The 21,637-nt window shown below is 38.6% G+C and overlaps 1 protein-coding gene across 2 annotated transcripts in view; it reads left to right on the forward strand.

The window, feature by feature from the left end:
• Positions 1-18,549, forward strand: part of GTF2I (general transcription factor IIi) — a 65,311-nt gene extending 46,762 nt beyond the window's left edge. For both annotated transcript variants that reach the window (XM_079324893.1, XM_079324894.1), the window contains 20 exons: positions 187-239; positions 718-801; positions 1,555-1,738; positions 2,050-2,108; positions 2,729-2,800; positions 3,285-3,468; positions 3,929-3,987; positions 4,591-4,674; positions 5,196-5,285; positions 6,872-6,937; positions 7,748-7,931; positions 8,800-8,852; positions 9,411-9,521; positions 10,347-10,430; positions 11,204-11,387; positions 12,298-12,326; positions 13,685-13,762; positions 15,034-15,072; positions 17,129-17,196; positions 18,248-18,549. In XM_079324893.1, the coding sequence (XP_079181019.1) occupies positions 187-239; positions 718-801; positions 1,555-1,738; positions 2,050-2,108; positions 2,729-2,800; positions 3,285-3,468; positions 3,929-3,987; positions 4,591-4,674; positions 5,196-5,285; positions 6,872-6,937; positions 7,748-7,931; positions 8,800-8,852; positions 9,411-9,521; positions 10,347-10,430; positions 11,204-11,387; positions 12,298-12,326; positions 13,685-13,762; positions 15,034-15,072; positions 17,129-17,154 (1,723 nt within the window). In that variant the 3' untranslated portion in view covers positions 17,155-17,196; positions 18,248-18,549. The remainder of the gene's footprint in view (positions 1-186; positions 240-717; positions 802-1,554; positions 1,739-2,049; positions 2,109-2,728; positions 2,801-3,284; positions 3,469-3,928; positions 3,988-4,590; positions 4,675-5,195; positions 5,286-6,871; positions 6,938-7,747; positions 7,932-8,799; positions 8,853-9,410; positions 9,522-10,346; positions 10,431-11,203; positions 11,388-12,297; positions 12,327-13,684; positions 13,763-15,033; positions 15,073-17,128; positions 17,197-18,247) is intronic.
• Positions 18,550-21,637: the final 3,088 nt, after the last annotated feature.

Consider the following 21,637-nt stretch of genomic DNA (forward strand, 5'->3'; position numbering starts at 1 on the left):
TTGTCAGTAGGTACCAGCCAGCTCATAGGATACTTTGGTGTTAGCTGGAATTTGCTGGAGATCATTATGTCCCCTGGGAGGTTTTTTGATTTTGATCCTTCAGCAAGTACCAACTTGAGGATGTAACTGGAGGCTAGTTTCTCAAAGTGTCTGTCACTGTTGAAACATGTATCTCAAATCTTTCAGGCCTGAACTTCTGAATTTGAATAATGTTCCAGTGGACAAGACAGCTTCAGGAGGTAGGTTTTCAAATGTGTGAGCTGTACAAGTACAGTATGATATTCCTCTTTCTCAGTCTTAGTGGTGGCTGCAATTTGCTTGTATAATACATTGCAAGCAATTGCTTTTATTTTAAATTTTCTTTAGCTATAGAGCTTTTCACTGGTTATCTAAGCTAATGTTATTGACAATGGATTTGATTCAGCTTGGCAAAAAGAAAAACAATGACTTAGCTAGGTGTTAGTGTTGCAGTTCCTCAGGGCAATACACTCTGTATTTTGTAGCAAGAGTGATGTCACTGGTTCAGTGGAGTTTTGTTAGTTTTAATATTCTGTCATTATTTTATGTTCATTTTTTCTAGTTCCACATTAAATCCATATTCTTACACACAGCATTTACATGTTACCTGAAAATGCAGGATGATTATGCATCATATAAATTGAACAACTGAAAATATAACCAAAATAATTAGGGAATATTGGTTTTGTTCTGTGTCAGCCTCAAATCCAGCGAGGGAGGAGTGGTATGCCAGAATCACCAGACTGAGAAAGACAGTAGATCAACTTTTCTGTAAAAGTTATGGTAAGTCCAGTATTATTATTTTCTTTTCTTTATGGCTTTGTATTTCTTGAAGGTTGCTTTCATTCTTTTCTTTGAATGTCTACATGAATGCGACCTTTGTTCAGATTTCTTTTTCAAGTATTTAGAATTCTGGAAGCTTAGTGAAAAAAAATGTTTTAGTAAACAAGCAGTTTACTTGTAATATATGTATTACCTTTCTATAAGGTAAATTCATAGTTTAGAAAGAAGTTGAGACCATGTATATATATATATATATACACACAGCTCTTCTGATTGCTCTTGATTCCTTCCTATTTGGATTTTTTTCATTTGGTGGTGAAAAAAGCAGCCATTTACTTATATCCTCTGCAATATCATCATTATTAGTATTAAAGCATTTCTGGGTGAATTTTTATGTTCTGTCTAATATGAAAAAAATAGTCAGCTTCATAAGAGATAGAATAAAATTCTACATAGTACTCTATAACAGTTTAACAACCTTGGATAAAACAAATGTATTATGCCCCAGTGAGCAGTCCAGCCTGGTATTGTGACTGCCCAACAGCAACATCATACCAAATTCCAAATTTTTTACTTTTCTTATGTACAGAGACTTGGATTCCATTGGCTTTAGATGTCCTGCATTTTTCCACATTTTCAGATCACAGTTGTAACAACCTGAGGAATTGGTATCAGCTAGCTTTTATTGAGGGTTGATTGGCCAGTTACTGATGTTTTGATTGAACAGTTACTGAATGTTATTTGTTCCAACAGCCAAGGCTTTGGGGAGCAGTGAGCCCAAAGCTGTTCCATACAGGATATTTGAATCTCATCCAACTGACCTCTATGTTGAGGGGCTGCCAGAGAAAGTTGCCTTTAGGAGTCCCTCCTGGTATGGAATCACGTGCCTTGAAAAAATAATTGAAGTAGGTGACAGAATAAAATTTGTGATCAAAAGGTAAGTCTAAACATGGAAGGTTTTTTAAGAAAGTCTGAACAAATAACCTATTTATAATTAAGCACTTGGTTTCATTAAGTTGTGAAGAATTTGGTGTCTAGTTACCAAATAGGCAAATTAAATATTCTGCATCATAAAAAGTGCATTTGCAATCCACACATGGATTTCAGATATGTTTTGCATATCTGCTAGTATGTAGACAAGTGTGAAAACATAATAGAAAAATTCTAACTCCTCAGTTCACTTTATACTAGGTAGTAGTATTTACTTTTGTGTCAAGAATAAGCAGATTATTTGTGTCCTGATTGCAGGCCAGAGCTTCTAAATCAAACTGCAAGCCAAGTTATTCAGCCCAGATCAAACAGTCAAGGTAAGACAGTTGCTTCTCCAGGTGGGAATGGAAGGGTTTGATGGGGAAAGAAATCTAGATCAATGCAGCATTTTTCAAGAAGTAACCCATGTGTGATGAGTGTGCTGGCATATTCTTCATGAGGGTTGAGAGGAATAAACTGATCACTGTGAATAAGCTACAAATTGTCTGCACTGGCTAGCACTCCTATAATTGGCTTTTATTTACAATAGAGAATGGGACTGTAGATTTTTTTAGTACTAATAAAAGGTTACCAAAGCATTCTTTAAATCCTCATGTTATACTCTAAAGAATGTTACTATACACTATGATGATTAATTAATTCCAGTTCTGTAAGAACCACTAAAATAATTCCTTCCTGCATCTGAGGGCTCTGAAGAACAAGTTGTTCTAGGGTCAGTATTCAAAGTTTATAACTACATTTAAACAGATTTTTCTTTATGTGGAGGTAATTATGTGTCTCATTGAAGCTGCTGTTAATCATTACTCATTGTGTGTCCCTGTCTAATCAGATGTAATTGTGGTGATAGTTTTCATGTTCTTATATTGAAAGAGTATGTTCAAATGTACTTCTGTATTTACTGCTGGTTGATTCTATAACAGCTATTTCTGGTTTTCAGGGAAAGATGATTGGAATTGCAAGATCACAAAGCTAAGAAACGATGTAGAAGAATTGTTTAGTAAGAAGTTTGGTAAGTTAAGTGCTAAATGAACTGTTCTGTTGCATTTTAAAATTCTGTGTTTAAATATTGCTGTATTTACTTAAGCAGAAAATATACTAGGACAGATATGGAAATCTTGACTCCTCATACCTGTGTTTTACTTACTCCTTCCTATAACTGACATAAATGTTTTTATAACACCATCCTAGGCTGTAATTTTTCTAGTTGTGTGACAAGATGATTGCACAAAAGCTTTTGGATGAAATGAAGTTTTGAAAATAAAACATTAGACACTGCAGGCCGGTATTAGATATTATTGGTAACAAGATACTTTTTCAGGTAGTCCACAGAAAATAATAGGGAATCTGTTTAAATAGATTTAAATGTTTCTATTTTTTTCCAGGAGACTTGTTAGCTTTGAGCAGTGTTTCTGCAAGACAAAATTCTTAAAATCACTTGAGATAAAATTCCACCCATTTAAGTCTATAATCTATCATTTGATCTTTATTTTCAGGTGAAGCTCTGGGGCTTTCAGAGTCAGTGAAAGTTCCCTATTCTGTATTTGAATCAAACCCTGATGCCTTGGTGGTTGAAGGATTGCCAGAAGGAGTTCCCTTCCGGAGTCCCACGTGGTTTGGGATTCCACGCCTTGAAAGAATCACACGTGCGAGTAAAAAAATCACATTTGTTATTAAGAAGTAAGTTTGTGATCCATTTATTTTTACCTCTGATTTTGAAGTTATTTCACTTCATTCACAGCAACTCTAGGCTTTAACTACTACCTAAACTCTGCTTCCATGAAACACAAAAAAATATTTTGCACATATGTTTTATCTCGTACAAGGACATACATTCCACATTAAATTTCTGTAGATATATAAATTGTGTGTTTCATGCATCAAGAATTGGAGGGGGGGGAAATAGTCTTGTACCTGGAAACTTTGTTCCTTTTTTTTTTTTTTTTTCTTGAAGTAAACCCATAAGAAAGTAAGTTTTTTGTGGTTGTAGTAGATGGAGAGTCATCCATGCTTCTAACAGCATTTTATTGTAGAGAACTGATACTATGTGATTGGAACTCAACTAAATTCCAAGAAATTGGTAACATTTTGCTGTATGAATTGTCTTCAATTGATTGCATTTGTTCTCTTCAACTTCTAGGCTTGACTTTGTCATTTCCCATTTGCCTCCAAGAGTGGTTAATAAATTAAAGACAAAAGGTAAGCAATTAAATATTATTTACTGCCATCCATTTGTAAATACTTCCTTTCTGCTTTTCCTAGAAGACTGAGAGTTCTTTGTGGTTGAGAAATACAGGTGTTGTAAATAAAGGGCATTATTTATGATCTAGCATAGTAGCCTCTAAGCACTCAAACCATAGATATATCTGCTTTTTTACTTGACTGTTCTAATGCAGATAATGGAATTTACTCAATTTTGACAACTTTTAATTGCTTCAACCATTTTTAACTGAGAGCTGTGAACTGCAGTAAATAATAATGGTGTTTTATAAGAAAATAAAATAATCTGTTGTCTGTAGAAAATTCAGATGTTAGTAGTTTTTTTGGGGTAGATAATAAAAAGTACCAAATCTCTCCTTCACACTTAGAAAAGCAAAGTCTTTTTTTCTGAATTAGTGAAAGATGTATGCGTGCCTTTTTCAAGAGCACCAAACCTACCTTTTAATATTGTGAGCCTCTCTGTATTGTTCAGGTTTTACTGGGCACACTCAGTTCAGTCAGATAGAATTCTTAGAATGCAGCTGTTCTTTTATTATGTGTTCAAGATTTGTGCTGTACACTTTGTGTTCTTTTGGCTTCCAGCATCTAGTCCAAGGAGTTCCAGAAGGTCACGAAGTTCTTCAGAGAATTCAAGTATCCCAGAGATTGAAGTTACTGTTGATGACAGTATGGAAAAATATCCTTAAATATTCTCCTGATGTTCTTTTATTATATTCTTCTATTTTCTGCTCTTCTAAGCTTTCATAGCCCATAAGTGACATACACCTGATGTAGCAAACTTTCACTTCAAGGCTCCAGATGCACTTCAATACAGAAACAAATTTATTTTTAATTTCTGAAACAAGCTGCATGCTGTGTAGATGATAAACTTAGGTTTGTGCACTTAGGTAGAGTGCTGGAGTTTGACTGCTTGCTTGGGCCCATTATTCCAAGCAGAGATGTGGGAACTGATGTAATCATGAGCAGAGAAATGACAGATGTGGTCAATAGTATTAAGTGCTTAAATACAACTCTAGAACCTTCTTGAAGTTGGTTTTTTTTTCTATTCTACTCTTGATTCAAGAGTAGAATTCATTTATTCTACTCTTGATTGAGGATTTCTCTAGTAATCAAGTTTGATGCATTATTCTTTTTGTATGATGTCTTGCTTCTGCTGTCTTTGTAATATATGTAGTGTCTCTTTTTAGGTCCTGAAAAAGCACAAACAACAAATTCTCAAAACAGTGGCTCCAATAAAAATGTCAACCAACAACAAAGAAGAGGAGGATTTTCTTTTGGTAAGTGTTGGGGAATTAGCACACATGCATTCCTTTAATGTTGGTATGGAACACCAAGATTACATATCATATATTTTGAGTTCATGTTCTGTTGTACAGTGAATGACTGTAGATCTTGCTTTTGTGTACATTCAGTTCTTCATTTTATGGAGTAATCTGCATTAGAGAAATCCTGGATGATATGTGGAGTATGCTGTACAAATGCAGCCCAGATGCATTAGATCTTATTGATTCAGGTGCAGAGTCAATTTTATATTTTTGCTGGTCTGTTACTGCACAGTGCTGCAGACCCTTGAAGGACTTTTCTGGTGCAGAGTACTACTGCATAAACCCAGCTAAGATACATCTGATTCATGTGCATAAATTTAATAAGCCCTCCACAAATTTGAAGTATGTTGCAGAGATATTTGAAATATTTTGTGTAATTGTGCAGAGATACCTAGGTGGGATGTAGGGACCAGGAAGGATTTGAAGTCATGATCTGTCAGACCTGATTATGCATGATTGCCATGATTGACCTCTCCAGTTCTGGAAAATCAGTAAATGAAGATCTGGACAGGGCTGGAAGTGATGTAGGTGTGTTCATGAATGGAGGGCAGAGCTTTCTGGCCATGGAGGCCCAGGCCTGTTAGTGCAGTGCTCTGGAGCAGAAATCTCACTATTGACAGCAGGGTCAATTTGCATCCAGAAAAGTTCTTCATTGTCAAATGAGACAAGGGACTGCATTCAAAGCAACTGTAAGTTACTATGTCTCAGTAAACCTTTTTTTTCAGCATACTTACATTCTGAGTTTATTTGCTTGTGTTTTTGTAGAAATTTGTTGTTATTTGCTTTATATTTTTTTAGCTGTATTATGCTTCTTATGCTTTCTTTTTAAGCTGTATGGCCATAAAATATATATAAGAAAGGAATTACTCCTACTGAGCCAGTTGAGAGTGAATGAGATACTGATTTGGCAGGGGTGGTATTCAGAGTTGCCTATAGTTTTCTTGGACTTTCCTGTTGCTGTTAGACTTAGGCTTTTTTTTTTTTTTTTTTTTTTTAATCTGCAACATTTTTAAACGTTAGACTGAGGTTTTAGTTTTGTAGACCAGCCATAGCCCACTTAGTTCAGCCACAAGTAAATTGGCTTAGTAATTGCTCTGATGGCTGTCAGAAACCAAATCCTGCCTAGATGGACATTTAATCTCACCACTAAAGCAGAAACTGTGCTGGAGATTAAAGTTCTCAGGAGAGAGGCATGTGTTTCAGGGCTCTGTCACTGAACATATGAGGAACTTGCTGCCACTGTTCTTCTGGGTGCTGGTTCAATTTTGTGCTATCTGATAGTAAATTAATCCAAGAGTGATCCAAATTTAGCTTTAATCACCTTTGCTTTATCTAGTGGCAGTATCTTTCAAAACTTCAGGAAAATGAAGATTCATGTGGATATAGTTTTGAAGAATGAAAGCCATTTTGCACATTTTTACTGCCATAGTAAATTGGTTATCAAGCATAATAATTTATTAAACATTTGTTAAAGTGTTTTTCAAAGACTGATTAATTGTGTGAGCATTGTTCTAATTCTTCCAATTTCCTCCTGGCAGAGTTGTGGAGTTCAAAAATCGCTAACTTAAAGAAGCAAGTTGAAAATCTTTTTAATGAAAAATGTGGTATGTTTATTGATCCTTTTTTACTGAGATGCCTTATGAACATGCAGTTAGGTGTATGAGAGGTGTTCATATGTTTATTCCATATGTTTATACAATCCTTATGTACCTTAAAGTTTCCTTTCTGAGTTCATTCTTCTGTATTGCAATCTAGTGTCCCATTTCCACAAGATACTTTACTTGGATTTGAAAATAGAGAAGTTGTAGTTGGATTACAGTTTTTTTAATGATCCACAGACAGAGTGGTTCCACATACTGGCACATTATTTTAAGCTTTCATCACTCTGCTTATAAATGGGACTTTGTATGACTCTGCATGATTCAAAACACGTTATGGGTGGTATCTGGAGACATGTGCTCCATTGTATTCCAACACTTTTAATAGTGCAGGCTGTTGGAAACTAGGGACTTTTGGAAGTAATGGCTTGTCATTACTCTTCTGAGTGCAGGTTTTTGCACTAATCTCACCTGCCCTTGGTGCTGTTCTCTAGAAGAGAAAGAGGCAGGATGCATTGCCTTCAACCAAGTGCCATACAGACAGGATAGTCCTGTATGCAAACCAAGCCAGTGGCATAAGCTGGCTGCAGATTACTAATTTTCAACAAATTATGATGAGAGTTACTGCAACAGAATGAGTTATGTTTGAAACTGTTCATTTTTTTCCTGCATACTCATAGCTGTCAAAAAAGGCAAATCCTGCTGGTTCTAATTAATGGAGTATGTATGTGCCAACGTACAACAATATCAGAGATATTCTGTTTCTCTACACATCAGTTACATAACTGGTACCTTACTAGCTCTCTTGCATTTCAGGGGAAGCACTGGGACTCAATGAGCCAATGAGGGTGCCATATGGACTGTTTGAATCCTTCCCAGAGGTTTTCCAAGTGGAAGGACTACCTGATGGAGTGCCCTTCCGCCAACCTTCAACTTTTGGGATTCCAAGACTGGAGAAGATCCTGAGAAATAGATCCAAAATAAAATTTATTATTAAAAAGTAAGGCTTTCATATGTTTTTGATAATCTGTTCTATGAGAATTGAAATTTAAACCAAAAAATGAAATTGTGTTGCTAAGTTGCTAAATTAGTCCATAAAATACATACTGGAATATTTTTAGTACTTGAGGAAATGGTTGGAAAGCTCTTGTGCAAGTGGAACAAGATACAATAATCTCTTTGTTCTGAAAGACTCTTAGACTTTGTTGTGAGAGGAAGAGCAAGTCCATATTTCTTAATCCATCACAATTATCACACTGTTGGTTTAGTTCCTACTGCAAGGCTATTCATAAAGCTTTCTGGTTGTGTATTGAGAGCTGAGGAATGGAGATTATTTTAATGAGGGCTGTAAGAATTTTCTTTCTTTTGCCTAGAACAGGTTTAGATACTCTTGTGCTGGTGCAGAAATAAGAGAAAATTGGCAAGAGAAGTTACAAGGACATGTAGTGATAGAGCAAGGGAGAATGGCTTTAAACTGAGAGAGGACAGGGTTAAATTAGATATTTGAAAGGAATTTTCACTGGGAGGGTGGCGAGGCCCTGAGCCAGCTTGCCCAGAGAAGCTGTGGCTGCCCCATCCCTGGAGGTGCTCAAGGCCAGGTTGGCAGTTTTGAGCAACCTGGTCTAGTAGAAGGTATTCCTGCCCATGGCAGGGCAAGAAACTGGATGGGCTTTAGGTTCATTCCAACTCTAACCAGTCTAAGATTCTGTGATTCTGTAGTTCTGTGAAGTTATGGAGCCTCTCAGTCATTGCATTCTTGTTTGACTGAGAGGATATCACTTAGTTACCATTTTTAGAAAATTGGATTTTCTTTAATGTTGATGTTATAATTTTATTATTGTATATAAAATGTTCAATCTGTTTTGCAGGCCTGAGATGCTTGAGGCAGCTGTCAAAGAAAGTTCTGGTAAAAGCGCCAAAAGTGAGTTTTGCAACTGCTTATCTTTCTAGATAACAGTTTATTTCAAGGGTTAAATATTAATTATGAGAGCAGCATGGTGTTAAATTCCTGAAGGATTTATTCTGTATTGGAGTTGCTTGCTTTGTTTGCTTTTTTATTTGTTTTTAAGATGGGAAAAGCCATTACCAGTTACTGTTTAACTATAGCTCTTAGAAGGGAGTATTCATTTTTTTAAGTTATGCACAAATAATTGTGCCTCTAATGTATTCTTTACTACATTCTATCAAAATGTAGCCAGTAATGTAGCATTCATAGGAATTATTCAGGTCTAGAGATAAATTATTTGCTCCTAGTATGTAGATCATCTAAATGACACACATGCCAGAGACAGGAGTGCAGACAGCCAGTAGAAAAGTGTGTCAGGTAGGTAGGTCATGGAATAAATGCTCCCATTTTGAAACTGAAAGTAGATCCTCTTTGAAAACTTTGCCAATATTTGTTATTTTGTAATATTTTCTTTATAGATGAGACTGAAGATTTTGAGCTCTCTATAAATGTTTTCTAAATTAATCCTCTTAGGAAAAAATAATTCCTCCAGTAATGCCAGTACAGCAAGGACTGCAAAAAACACAGCACTGAACAAAACTGGAGGTGTTGGAGACCTCAACATCATTCAAGTCACCATACCAGGTGTGTACACTGGCTGGTTTCACATCATCCTACTTCTGCTTATATTCTTCCTGATATCTGTTTAGTTTGAGAAAGTTTTTCCAATAGTCCAGCTGGTTTGCTGAAATACAAGTTCAGTCTAGAAAGAATATAAGTTACCTTTTGGTTTTGCTGAGATGGTAAATATTCAACACTCATTAATATCTCATCACTGACATCTCTAGAATATTCTTAGTCCAACCACCTGTTAAAAAGTATCCACATTTTTATGATGAAATAAATTAAATATTAATTTGTAGTTCTTAGCAACTTCCAGATGTCAGTGCTTGAGCTGAATTGAGTGACCATGCAGGCTGAACTGCTTTGTCTTAATACCAATTGCTGCTTTTCTGTTGCATGCTATAGCCATCTGCTGAATGATCACTTTGCTTTTACCTTTACATATCAGTCTATATTCTGTGAGAAAGTGAAGTACAATTTGTTGGTTTAAATTACTTTACAAAATCATCTCTAGACATCTCTAGATTCATCCCTAGAAGTGTTCAGGGACAGGTTGAATGGTGCTTGGGGCACCCTGGTCTAGTGGAAGGTGTCCCTGCCCATTGGAACTGGATGATCTTTAAGGTCTCTTCCAAACCAAACCATTATAGGATTCTGTAATTTCTTAGCAATTTCTTATTTTTGTGCATTTCTGCAATTTGGTCTTACCTCTAAAATGAGGAATGAAGACAGTGCCTATTAAGAATCTGTAGGATATACCTGCTTTGAGTAAACATGCAGGGATAAACAAGCTTCAGGGAGAAAATTTGTGCTTCATTCTTACCCTATTTTATCAATTTCTTGCAGGTGATGAAAGTGAGCGAGTGCCAAAAGTAGAGAACGCCAGACAGTTGAGAGAGCAAGTGAATGATCTTTTCAGCCGGAAATTTGGTAATTGCTTCTTACTCTCCATTGTTCTATAGGTGTGAGTGCAGTTAATGTTGTTCATAATGAAATTACTGAATGAATGTTCACTCACAGTGAATTATATGTAGGGGCATTAAAATGAACAAATTTGAGAATTTTGTATGAATGTTGTGCTTTGACTCCAAAAAGAATCTTTTGTAAATTTTGTAGTCAGTTTGTTGTTTCAAACAATGTCCTAAGAGTCTGGATTGCTTCATGGTTCCCCTTCCCTTTTCCTGTTCTCTCTTGTCAACATATATGAAATATTTATTTTGCTGGCAGTTCCATGGTTCTTCTTATGGCTTCATAATCCTGACCTCTTAATACTTGTGATTACATTATTTTAAAAATGCAATTTAACCTTTTTGCTGTGTATAGTTTTGTTTGCATTGAACAGTAGTAATGACCTGGGTTTCCTTGTCTGAAATTCCTTCACTTGTGCTGCACTGAATTGCTTTTCATAGCACTTCCTTCATGTAGCTGTCTCTTTTTATATCCTGTTCTCCAAGAGCAGAATCTGTGCTCCTCATATGCTGAGCTGTCAGAGTTGGAGTTGTGACTAATGCTCTCATAGTAATGTTCCTGTGTGTAATCCAGATCCTCATTTCTAACACTGTAATCATTTCACTGAAAACTGTGAGTTTTCATAGTTTCAGATCTGATAGAAAGCATGGTTTGAATTTTGTTTCTTAATTATTTTTCTTCAGTGTAATCATAAATACTGTAGGTTTGAAAATAAACATGACTCTCTCACTTAGGTGAAGCCACTGGTATGAGTTTTCCTGTAAAAGTTCCATACAGAAAAATCACTAACAACCCTGGCTGTGTGTTGGTGGATGGAATGCCTCCAGGTGTGGCATTTAAAGCACCAAGTTATCTGGAAATCAGCTCAATGAAGAAGATTTTGGAATCAGCAGAGTCTATCAAGTTTACTGTTGTTAGGTATGTAGTTGCCATTAATTAGATTGTGAGTACAGCCCCATAACTGGAATAAATGTGAGAGAATAGAAGTTGTGATACATCTTTAAATAGGTGTTGGCTCTTTCTGGATAACAATATATCAGGTCAAATGAAGCCCAGATGTTTCTGGCATGAATGAAGGATCAATTTAGTATGGCAAAGTCATATTACTAATACTGTATATTACAGCAACCTGTCTTTTGGGTTGAAATCTAATCATAATGTGTAAAAAAGTTCTGGACCTTGCTCTCCCAGTCATAATACCAAGTTTTGAGACAAATCCAGAGCTCATTGATTTCTATTCAATATTAAAAAATGCAATATTGTGCAATTACAGTATAAGGGAATTCCATTTTTATGTGTATATCTCCACAGACCTATACACACATATCCAATGATAACTTGTATGCATGAAGCAGAACAAATCAAACTTAGGAATCATTCTAAGGAGGAATTGAAAATAGAAATTGAATACTTTCTGTAACTTCTCAAATCCTAGATGACTTCACAGGAGTTTAAAAACTTCAGTTTATCTTCAGAGAAAAATTTCTTAAACAGATTTTACTAAGGGGTCTGAATTCTCAGCTTCAATCATGACATATTCTAACCAAAAGGACTTTGATATGTTTTTTAATTGAACCCTGAAGAAGAGGTGACCCCTTGCTAAATAGCAGGTGACTGAGGGAAGGGTTTAACTCTCCCCATATATATTACTTTTCAAAATGCTAATTTTGAAGCACCAATGAGCCCAAGAGCTGCTATTCCTTCTATTTTGCTTTCTTTTCATTTTTTAGCATGACCTGTGTTACAGAAAGTGTGGGGAGGTTACACTGGGAGGAAATGCCATGCAGTGCATTTTAGAACCAGGTTTGTTTTTTTTTTTGTTTTCCAGACCATTTCCAGGACTCGTGATTAACAATCGTAAGTATTTATGAGACACTGATGACAAATGTATTTTTTGTAACCCACCAAGATTCATTTTCTGCATTGTATCTTAGTGGCAGAGGCCCCAAGTTATTAAGGTCTCTGTGAAACTCTTGCCTGTGTATTTCTCATTGAGATTTCCCGACTAAACGTGTATGTACAGTTAACTTGAGGCCAGGGAGATAAATTTACATTTAAACAGCATGAGATTAACACTGACTTGATATGAAAATGCAAGACTCTGATTTTGTATTTTTCAGCTGCAGAGTCCCAAAGAAATTTTAGGATCCTGATTGAGCAACGTATTTACATGATAGTTCCTACATTGTAGCCTTAAATCCACCACAGTAGCAGTTAGTTAGCAAGAGCTTTCCAGTAGCTGCACAACCCTATTCTAGTGAAAAATTAGCATTCTGCTGAAACTATAACTTTTTAGAGAGGCATACTCTAGTTAGGTGAAGTGCCATGGCCAGTTTGGCCCTGACAATGAAATTGTTTGGGGTAGTGGGATGGAAAGGTATAGTATTTTGGTTGCTAAAATAATTGTGACTTTGTTGTTAGATGTAATTTAGGAGAAAAAACAAAGGACAAAGACTGTCACTGCAGTGCCCCTTGTGTTGTGTTCTTTGTGAGCCAATGTCAGATTAGAAATTCAGAGGCCAAATAACCTGTCACAAATTGGCCTTACCCAGCTTGAGCCTTATTTGTTTGTTCAAATGCATTCAGTGTATTCCAGCTAATGAGCTGAGGTCTGTGCACTGCAAGTATGAGATGTCCTCAAAAAGATATTGTAGTCAGGAGCTCCCACTGACCTGCTCACAGACCTAGGTGCACTTCTGAGGTGGGAGAGAGGTCTCTTTGCAAGGGGGAGCCTCCCAGGCAAGTAAATGTGTACTAGTATTTCCAGGGAATTCAGTTAGAAATTGAAGTACCCATGGAACTGTTGTCAGTTCAGCATAAGTTGAGCACATAGTGTGTGTTGGGACTGGGGGAGCAGATTGGTCATGGACCACATGAGCTTTAGGCATTAGCTGTGTCCACTGATTATGATCAAAATGATCTTATACTGATGGACAGATACCAAGGTGAACAACTGAAAGGCTCTGAGCCAACTGCTTATAAGAATGATGTCTTATTCTTCATCTGAAGAACACGTAGAAACTTAAGAGGAAATTTTTGGTGCTTGCATGCAAGACAGGGAATGTTTTTCCTGTAACAGAAAGAATTGAACTGCATCTCAATCACAGTGTTAGTCTCCTGCTCATGTGACAAGTTTCAGGATTCCAAGGTTGTCCTTGTGTTTCATGTGAACTATTTTCATTGTGAAGTAAAACAATGATTATATCTAATCTTAGACCTGCTGGAAGAAACTGAAGCAGAGGCAGAAACAGCAGCACCATCAACAGCACCAGCAGCAGCCACAGCACTACCAGGTGATGCAGAGTGTGACAGGGGTCTGTGCAGGAGGGGTGGGGGTTGGAGTTCTGCATCTTACTGGCAGATGTCATTAGCAATCATGTCCTAGGTATAAGGTGCTCATGCTGAGCCATTTCATTCTGATAAATGGTGTGCAGCACTTTCATAGCTGTAGTGGAAAGTGCCTCTACTTTCTTCAACCTGTGCCCTTGGTGTGTTCCTTGATTTGATTTTTACAGATGATGAGTGAGCTGGGAAGAAAGATTAGTGGGAGGCAATGTGTAAAGGCAATTCAGTATCCATTTATTAATGTCCGCTTAACTCAAATGTGTGCATGTCTGCCTGTCCAGCCAGGTGAAGTTTGCCTGCATAGCTGGCAGTGGGGCTGGATGGGATTTCTGCCTGCTGCCAAGCTCTGTAACCCTGCTTGTGTCTGGGACTGCACACACATCCCCTATCTTAGTCTGAACAGAGAACTTGGCTTTGGGCTTTGAATTAACTAAAGCAAATGTGGTTGGGCAACTTTGCTTTGATCCAATACAGCTTCTGAACGTTCATATACCTTTTAAAAATGTGTATCCTAAGTTGGTGTAGTGGGGGGAAAACTTCTGCAATTGACTGAATAAATCATTACACAAAGAAACTGGGGAAACTAAGAGAAAACATCTGAGAGTAAGGGACACTTGTATGATGAAAATTATTATAAAGGAAAATACTGGCTCCTCTCTTTAGATGTGGAGATGTGGGAGGGAAGAGATCAGCTGCTGGTCTGTTGGTCCTTAACATCTGCAGTGTTAAAAAGGTTAAATGATTTTCCTAGAACATGTTCATCTACAATCCATGCAGAGATAGCAGAAAACTCCTCATGGAATTAAAGCACACTTCTTGTCCTCTGTTATGCACCTTCCCACTCTCCCCCAAACTACACATATTTGCCATCAAGGACAGTGCTTAGGAGAAGTGGTGACTCTTTAAGCTGTTTCAGTTTTGGTGTATTCTGTGCAAATGCATGTTATGTTGTTCTGGGTCTTGGTGACATGTCTGCCACAGTGAACCATTCTGAGAACAAAAGGTGTTACACAGTTGAATGTAATAATTGCATGAGGTTTTTTTATATTTTGTTGCAGACTATAGAAAGCTACACAAATTTATCTCAGGCAAAAAGATATTAGTCTGATTATTAAAGAAAAATGAGGTGCTTTTTTCAGGCAAAACTTAATTTCCGTAATCTGATTCATCTTGTTGAAACTATATTCATATTAATTTGACTGTATTTTTTTCATTTAAGAGCCAGGTGAACCAAGCCATATAGAAGTATCTGTAGGAGGTAAGTGTTTGTCTTCAGTTATTATCAACAAATATTTTTATGTAATACTGAACAAAGTTGCATCTGTTTTTAAAGTTACGTCAATCAAAACCCAGAAAAGGTGTTTTATTGGTTCCTGCCACACTTCTTCAGTTATAGTAATATCATGATGCATCATATGAAAAATAATTAGCAGCAAAAATTACCATTTAAATAATTTTACAAAGGAATTCTGTGAATTCCTCGTGGTTGATGAGTCATGGCTATACATAGGCTCTGAATGAGTGTTCATATCCTGAACATCTAGTTATTCACTGCAGTAGTTTCCACAGTTGATGCAAGTGAGTGATTGTCATCATCAGGAACTCTGAATGCCATTTTGGCTTGGATACACTGTGTTGGGGGCAAGGGAATGGAGTGTTGTTCTTTTAGCACTTCAGCTTTGGAAAACATCCAGCTTTCCTCTTGTCCAAGAATATACTTGAGTTCATTTTCAGATAGAATCATAGAATCATTTAGTTTGGAAAAGCCTTCTAAAAGCATCAAGTCAAACTGTTGCCCCAGTACTGCCAAGCTCACCAGTAAAGCATCTCTCCAAGAGCCACATCTGCACAGCTTTTCAGTGTCACTCCAGCACTTCCCTGGGCCAGGACTTGACAACCCTTCTGGTGCAGAAGTGTTTTCTGGTACATAGATACCTGTAAGACCAAGGAAGCTGCAGGCTTTGTATCCTCCATGTTTGTGCATGTGGTCTTGGTGCATTAGGAATCCTGAATTGCCCTGGGAGTTGGGATGTTGTTGTGTGCTGTGTGCTCTGCTCCTGTCAGTGCTGCCTTTGCTGTGCCCCAGCCTGTACATCAGCACCCTTCATCTTGAGACTCAGCTTTGGTTCATTCCCTAATCCTGCTTACATTGCCCCTAAAGAGAAAGCAGCAAATCCCATGGAAATTCCCTTTCCAATTTCCATTGCTTCACTTTCCCCCCTGTCATGTCACTGAGCTCTAAGCCAAGCCAAGTGAACATTCTCAAGCAGGAGTGCCACAAGCTGAGTTAACTGGTTCACTCCAAGGTTTTAAGTCAGTCTTTGTTGGAGTATGGACTGATCCTGTTGCAGCAATCAAGACAGAAAGAGGACAAACATTAGAGTCACAGCAGAGCAGATTTTAAGCTCACAGTCAGGAAGGTGGAACATCAGATGTCTTTTATCATGCCAAAACTCTATGAAATTGCTGAGGCTAGATGATGCAGGAGAAAGACAGTTGTTCCTGAATGCTGTCATGTGGAGGAAATTCAGCTGTGGGCCTTCAGTCTGATGGTTTGGAAGATAGAAAAGCACAGATATGAAGAAGTCATCCAAAACTGGCTTCAGACACTGTAACTACAGAAATGTTTTGTGAAAAGGCATACAGTGGCCAAAATCACTTCAGAACTAGGCTGGAAGGTATAAAATAATCATGTGGTTAAACAGCTTGGCTTGGTAGTGATGAATTAATCTCACCCCAGACCTTCCAAACAACTTCCATACAAACTGGAAATGCCAATTTCCTTCCAAAATCATATTCTCTGCAAAAAGAAGACAATCAGGCTCTGGGTCATATGGACAGTGCTACACAGACAAGATTGCTTTGTTTACCTCCAAGCATCCCTGCTTGAATAAAACTGTATCAAAAGGTGATGAATGCTTTAGCCAACATGATTTTTTAAAAAATATATAATGCCTTCTGTGTGTTACTGTGCTTTGAAAATTAGCTGGGGTTAAAATTTGTTTTGGACAGACTGAAGCAGAATAATGCAGAAATCTGTATCTAGTTGAGAGAGAAGCAGTCCTACAAATGCCAATTTTATTTCCATTCATTAAGAACTAGAGTGCTCTAAGATCCTAAGCTGCTTTATATTGCAGTGGAAACAGTAATTTCCACAGAATGAGATTGCTGTGAATATGCTTTTATTTTTTTTTATTAGTTAAAAAAAAATAATTAATGCTTTTCATGTTTTTATAAATTTTTACTTAAGTACAACAATAAAAAGATTGGTGGGGAAGTTCCACTTTTCTCATTCACCATTACTTTTTTAACAGATAACACAGAAACAGATTTCAAATAAAGCAAGATCCAGACCTGATGTCATAGACCTCATCAGTACTGGGTAAAATAATTTAATGTGTCTTGAAGTCAACACCTGTCAAGGAATAATATTTTTATATTTTTGGCTGGAGAGAGATAAAGTATAATATTGAATGTTGGAAGGTGCCAGTACTTTAGTTGTGAATTATTTTGTGTTTTAGTTGTCACATATAAGATGTCAGAAGTTTTGCACTTTCTTATCCAAATACAATATAAAGCACACTGTGTTCAAATTTGTGAGGAAGTCCTAGAAAAATGTGGCCTAAAATGTGTGATGGTAATCACATACCTCAGAAGCAGAGCAACTGAAAGCTGAGGGAATTAGTGTTCATGAGAAGCTCTGACATGGTTGTGTGAAAAAGCATTATTATTCCTGGTAACACACATATATTTCCAAATTGCAATGGAGCAGGAAAGCTCTTCACTATGATTCAGTATTGTCTGACCTTGGGACACTCTCAGTAAAACATTAAACTGTGATGACAAACCAACCTCCTTTACAAGTTTTCTTTATTTTCTTTTCATAAATTAAACTTTTATGAAAAGCCTAGTTTAATTTACAATGCCCAAATGTCCAAGTCTTTCTCTTACTCTATTTTTAATGTCACTTGTTCCTAAAAATTATGTTTTTGTGGTGGTAGAGAGCAATGTCAGCAATGCTGTCACTTCAGATCTTAAATGCTGACCCACATGGTTTGGAGACTCAGTGCTTCATTCAAAGAAAATGATATTACTTCTTCCCATTTCAGTTTTACCATGTCACTTGTCAATTAAAGGTCACAGAAATGTTGCCTGAGCAGTGGTTGCCCAATTTGATGCTGCAGTGGTTAAGAGTTTTGCAAGCTTTAGGCCATCCACTGAATTTATGCTAAAATAAATATTTGTTCTAAATCCTGGCAGGGAGCACTCAAGCACACATTTAATCTCATCTTTATTGAGAGCAATATTCAGCTTCTGCATGCTTGTTGAATCTAGGCCTAAAGAACTGGAAAATAGAATACAAACTGCTCATAGTTGTAATAAGACACAATGCTTCAATGAAACTAACTTATTTTTTATTTTCTCTTACCTAGTCAGAAGCTTCCTGTTCTGAGAAGAGCCTGCTGGGCCTGTGTATTATAACTGTATAAGAGAAGTATCTTCTATACAAACACTTTTATACTATTAGATAGAAATGTCTACTTTTTCAGCAGTTCTGTGAATTGATCTAAACAAAGAATGACTGTAGATTTGAAATGTCTGATTTTCCTTTGGAAGATATTTGAAGGACTAAAATGCATTGATGCAGCAGTGCTGAGGAGATGCCAGGGATTAAAATCAGCAGGGACTTAGTTGAGAATATCTACATTTTCCAATAAAGCTGAATTTCACTGTACCTGAATGCATCCTAGCTTTTGTAATGAAAAATTCCTGCAAAGAGTTCCATTTGTTTACTCTGGAGGAAAAAAACCTCCACGTTTGTTTTCAGTTATTAATTTAATGGGTCATTTGACAATAGTATCTGTATATTTGAGCTAATTTTTCCTGTTATATCTATTACAATTTATATGTTTTTCCTAAATAAAAGATGTACTGTTTCACTGGATGGTTAGTGTGCATTAATGAGATGGGCTGTGAAATGGTCAGTATTCCAGTGGGGATTAAATTAAACTGAAATTAAACCCCATCATTGTTTGTGCTGTACAGGACTGGCTATATGATAATCTCTAAAAATGCAGATTATTCATAAAGGTTCCTCTTTTACTGGTGTGAATTGGAGATGATTGCATTATGCACAAATGGTAAGTCATATTCCCTGGTTAAGAAATAATGACCTTTCTGATGTTTTTCATGACTTTTTATACATGCAGTATACTGTTATGTCTTTTACAACAAATCAAGTCCTGGCAGTAATTCTGTAGCAGATGGAACATGCTGCAGCATGGTTATTTCCTGCCAGCAAAGAAGTAAGGTTCAGTCATGCCTTGGAGACCAAAATCCAGCTCTGAGTGGGTGAGGTGATTATATCTTCAAGGAAAATTTTGAAGCCTTAAATTCAGTTGAATGCAGTGTCTGTTTCCTGGGAGCAACCTGAAATTCAGCAGGTAAATTCAGAGCAGCACACTTCTGTAATTCTGGAGATGAGGGAGACCCACAGGACATCTTGTGTTCCCAACATGCAGATCTAGGTGCTCCCACTTCAGTACTGGGACCTTGTGCTGCTGATGTCAGCAGGGGCAGGGTTAGCTCTGTGCTGAGGCATTTTGAGAAAGCTCATCCTGGTCCTACCTTCCTTCTCTCCAGGTAGGAGCTGGTGAGTGGTGCCATGCTGCCATCCCTGGCCTGTCAGCCCAGCCATGTGGCCACTGTCCACATCAGAACCACCAACACCTTTGCTTGCTGCTCACTTGAGCAGACATGCTGAGCTACTGAACCTCCAGCACTAGTTCAGGACCAGGTTTCACACTTGCTTCTGGACATGTTTAGAATGGAGAAATGAGATAATGTAGCTTTCCCCAGATTTCAGCTGGCTTGATTTTCCCTCCTGAAAAAGCAGGAGGGTTTGTTCCCTCTTTACTCACAGCCCTCTCTAGGAGGCACCTTTAGTACAGCTGCCTGCCCAGCTGTTTAATGCCACTGGAGTCATTGGTGTTCACTCAGAATGAGGACAGTGTCTCAGCAAAGGCACTGGGAAAATAAATAATTCCAGGGTATTGCCTTGTCAAGTGTGGAACAGCAGAGTGCTCTACTGAAACTTAGTATGCAGGAGCTGAAAGAAAAATGAAGTGAAAATGTTTGCAGTGGGTTTTCTGGAAGGACTGGTATCTTTACATGGTGTGCATTGTGAATGGCCTACTGCTGGGATGTGCAGTAATTCTCATGGGTGTGTTGGCATATAAGAAACACCTCCCTTGGCTCTGGAATGAATTAAACTGAAATTTAAACTACCAAAATCAAAAATTTCATTTTGAACAAAGTTTATCCTGGCATTCCTTCCATCTGCTCTTACATCTTGAGAGGTTTTGGTTCTAGTTTTGAGTGGAGCTGTGCCAAAAATGTGTCCATTTGCCTAAGAAACTGTTAACCTCCAGCACTCCATCAGCCTTGACTGAAATCCATCCTCTGAAGTCTTGTGTGTGCTGTTCCCACTCCAAAGCAGTGGGGCCTTGCTGAGGGCACTGCTACCAGCTTAGTCTGGAGGACATGGATCTTCTCTCTCAAAATGGGATCATGTGTTCAAATCCCAGCCTTGTTTCCCAAAACGTGCATCAGTTCATGAACTCAATAAACTTATATTGCAGCACCCTCCATGGATCCCATGGGCTGTGGGTGGATCTCTGCATCCCCCAGGGATCCCATGGGCTGTGGGTGGATCTCTGCATCCCCCAGGGATCCCATGGGCTGTGGGTGGATCTCTGCATCCCCCAGGGATCCCATGGGCTGTGGGTGGATCTCTGCATCCCCCAGGGATCCCATGGGCTGTGGGTGGAACTCTGCATCCCCTGTGGATCCCATGGGCTGTGGGTGGATCTCTGCATCCCCCATGGATCCCATGGGCTGTGGGTGGATCTCTGCATCCCCCAGGGATCCCATGGGCTGTGGGTGGATCTCTGCATCCCCCATGGATGCCCATGGGCTGTGGGTGGATCTCTGCATCCCCCAGGGATCCCATGGGCTGTGGGTGGATCTCTGCATCCCCCAGGGATCCCATGGGCTGTGGGTGGATCTCTGCATCCCCCAGGGATCCCATGGGCTGTGGGTGGATCTCTGCATCCCCTGTGGATCCCATGGGCTGTGGGTGGAACTCTGCATCCCCTGTGGATCCCATGGGCTGTGGGTGGATCTCTGCATCCCCTGTGGATCCCATGGGCTGTGGGTGGATCTCTGCATCCCCCATGGATGCCCATGGGCTGTGGGTGGATCTCTGCATCCCCCATGGATGCCCATGGGCTGTGGGTGGATCTCTGCATCCCCCAGGGATCCCATGGGCTGTGGGTGGATCTCTGCATCCCCTGTGGATCCCATGGGCTGTGGGTGGATCTCTGCATCCCCCAGGGATCCCATGGGCTGTGGGTGGATCTCTGCATCCCCTGTGGATCCCATGGGCTGTGGGTGGATCTCTGCATCCCCCGTGGATCCCATGGGCTGTGGGTGGATCTCTGCATCCCCCATGGATGCCCATGGGCTGCAGGGGCACAGCTGCCTCACCATCACCTCTGCATTGCTGCAGAGAAATCTCAGCTCTGGCACCTGGACTAGCATCTGGAGCACCTCCTTGCCCTCCTTCTCCACTGCCCTGGAATCTGCATATTGTTTCTCTCACATGTTCTCACCTCCTTTTCTCAGGCTAGGAAAAACTGTGCCTGCCCCATTTTGTTTTGATTTTCCTCTTAAATTTTCTTCCTAACACCACATTATCACAGAGGTGTTACCTTCATCTGTAATTGGCCCAGCTTGGCCAGCAGCACATCCATCTTCAGAGC

The sequence above is a fragment of the Erithacus rubecula genome, assembly GCF_903797595.1.
Source record: "Erithacus rubecula genome assembly, chromosome: 22".
Lineage (NCBI taxonomy): Eukaryota > Metazoa > Chordata > Aves > Passeriformes > Muscicapidae > Erithacus > Erithacus rubecula.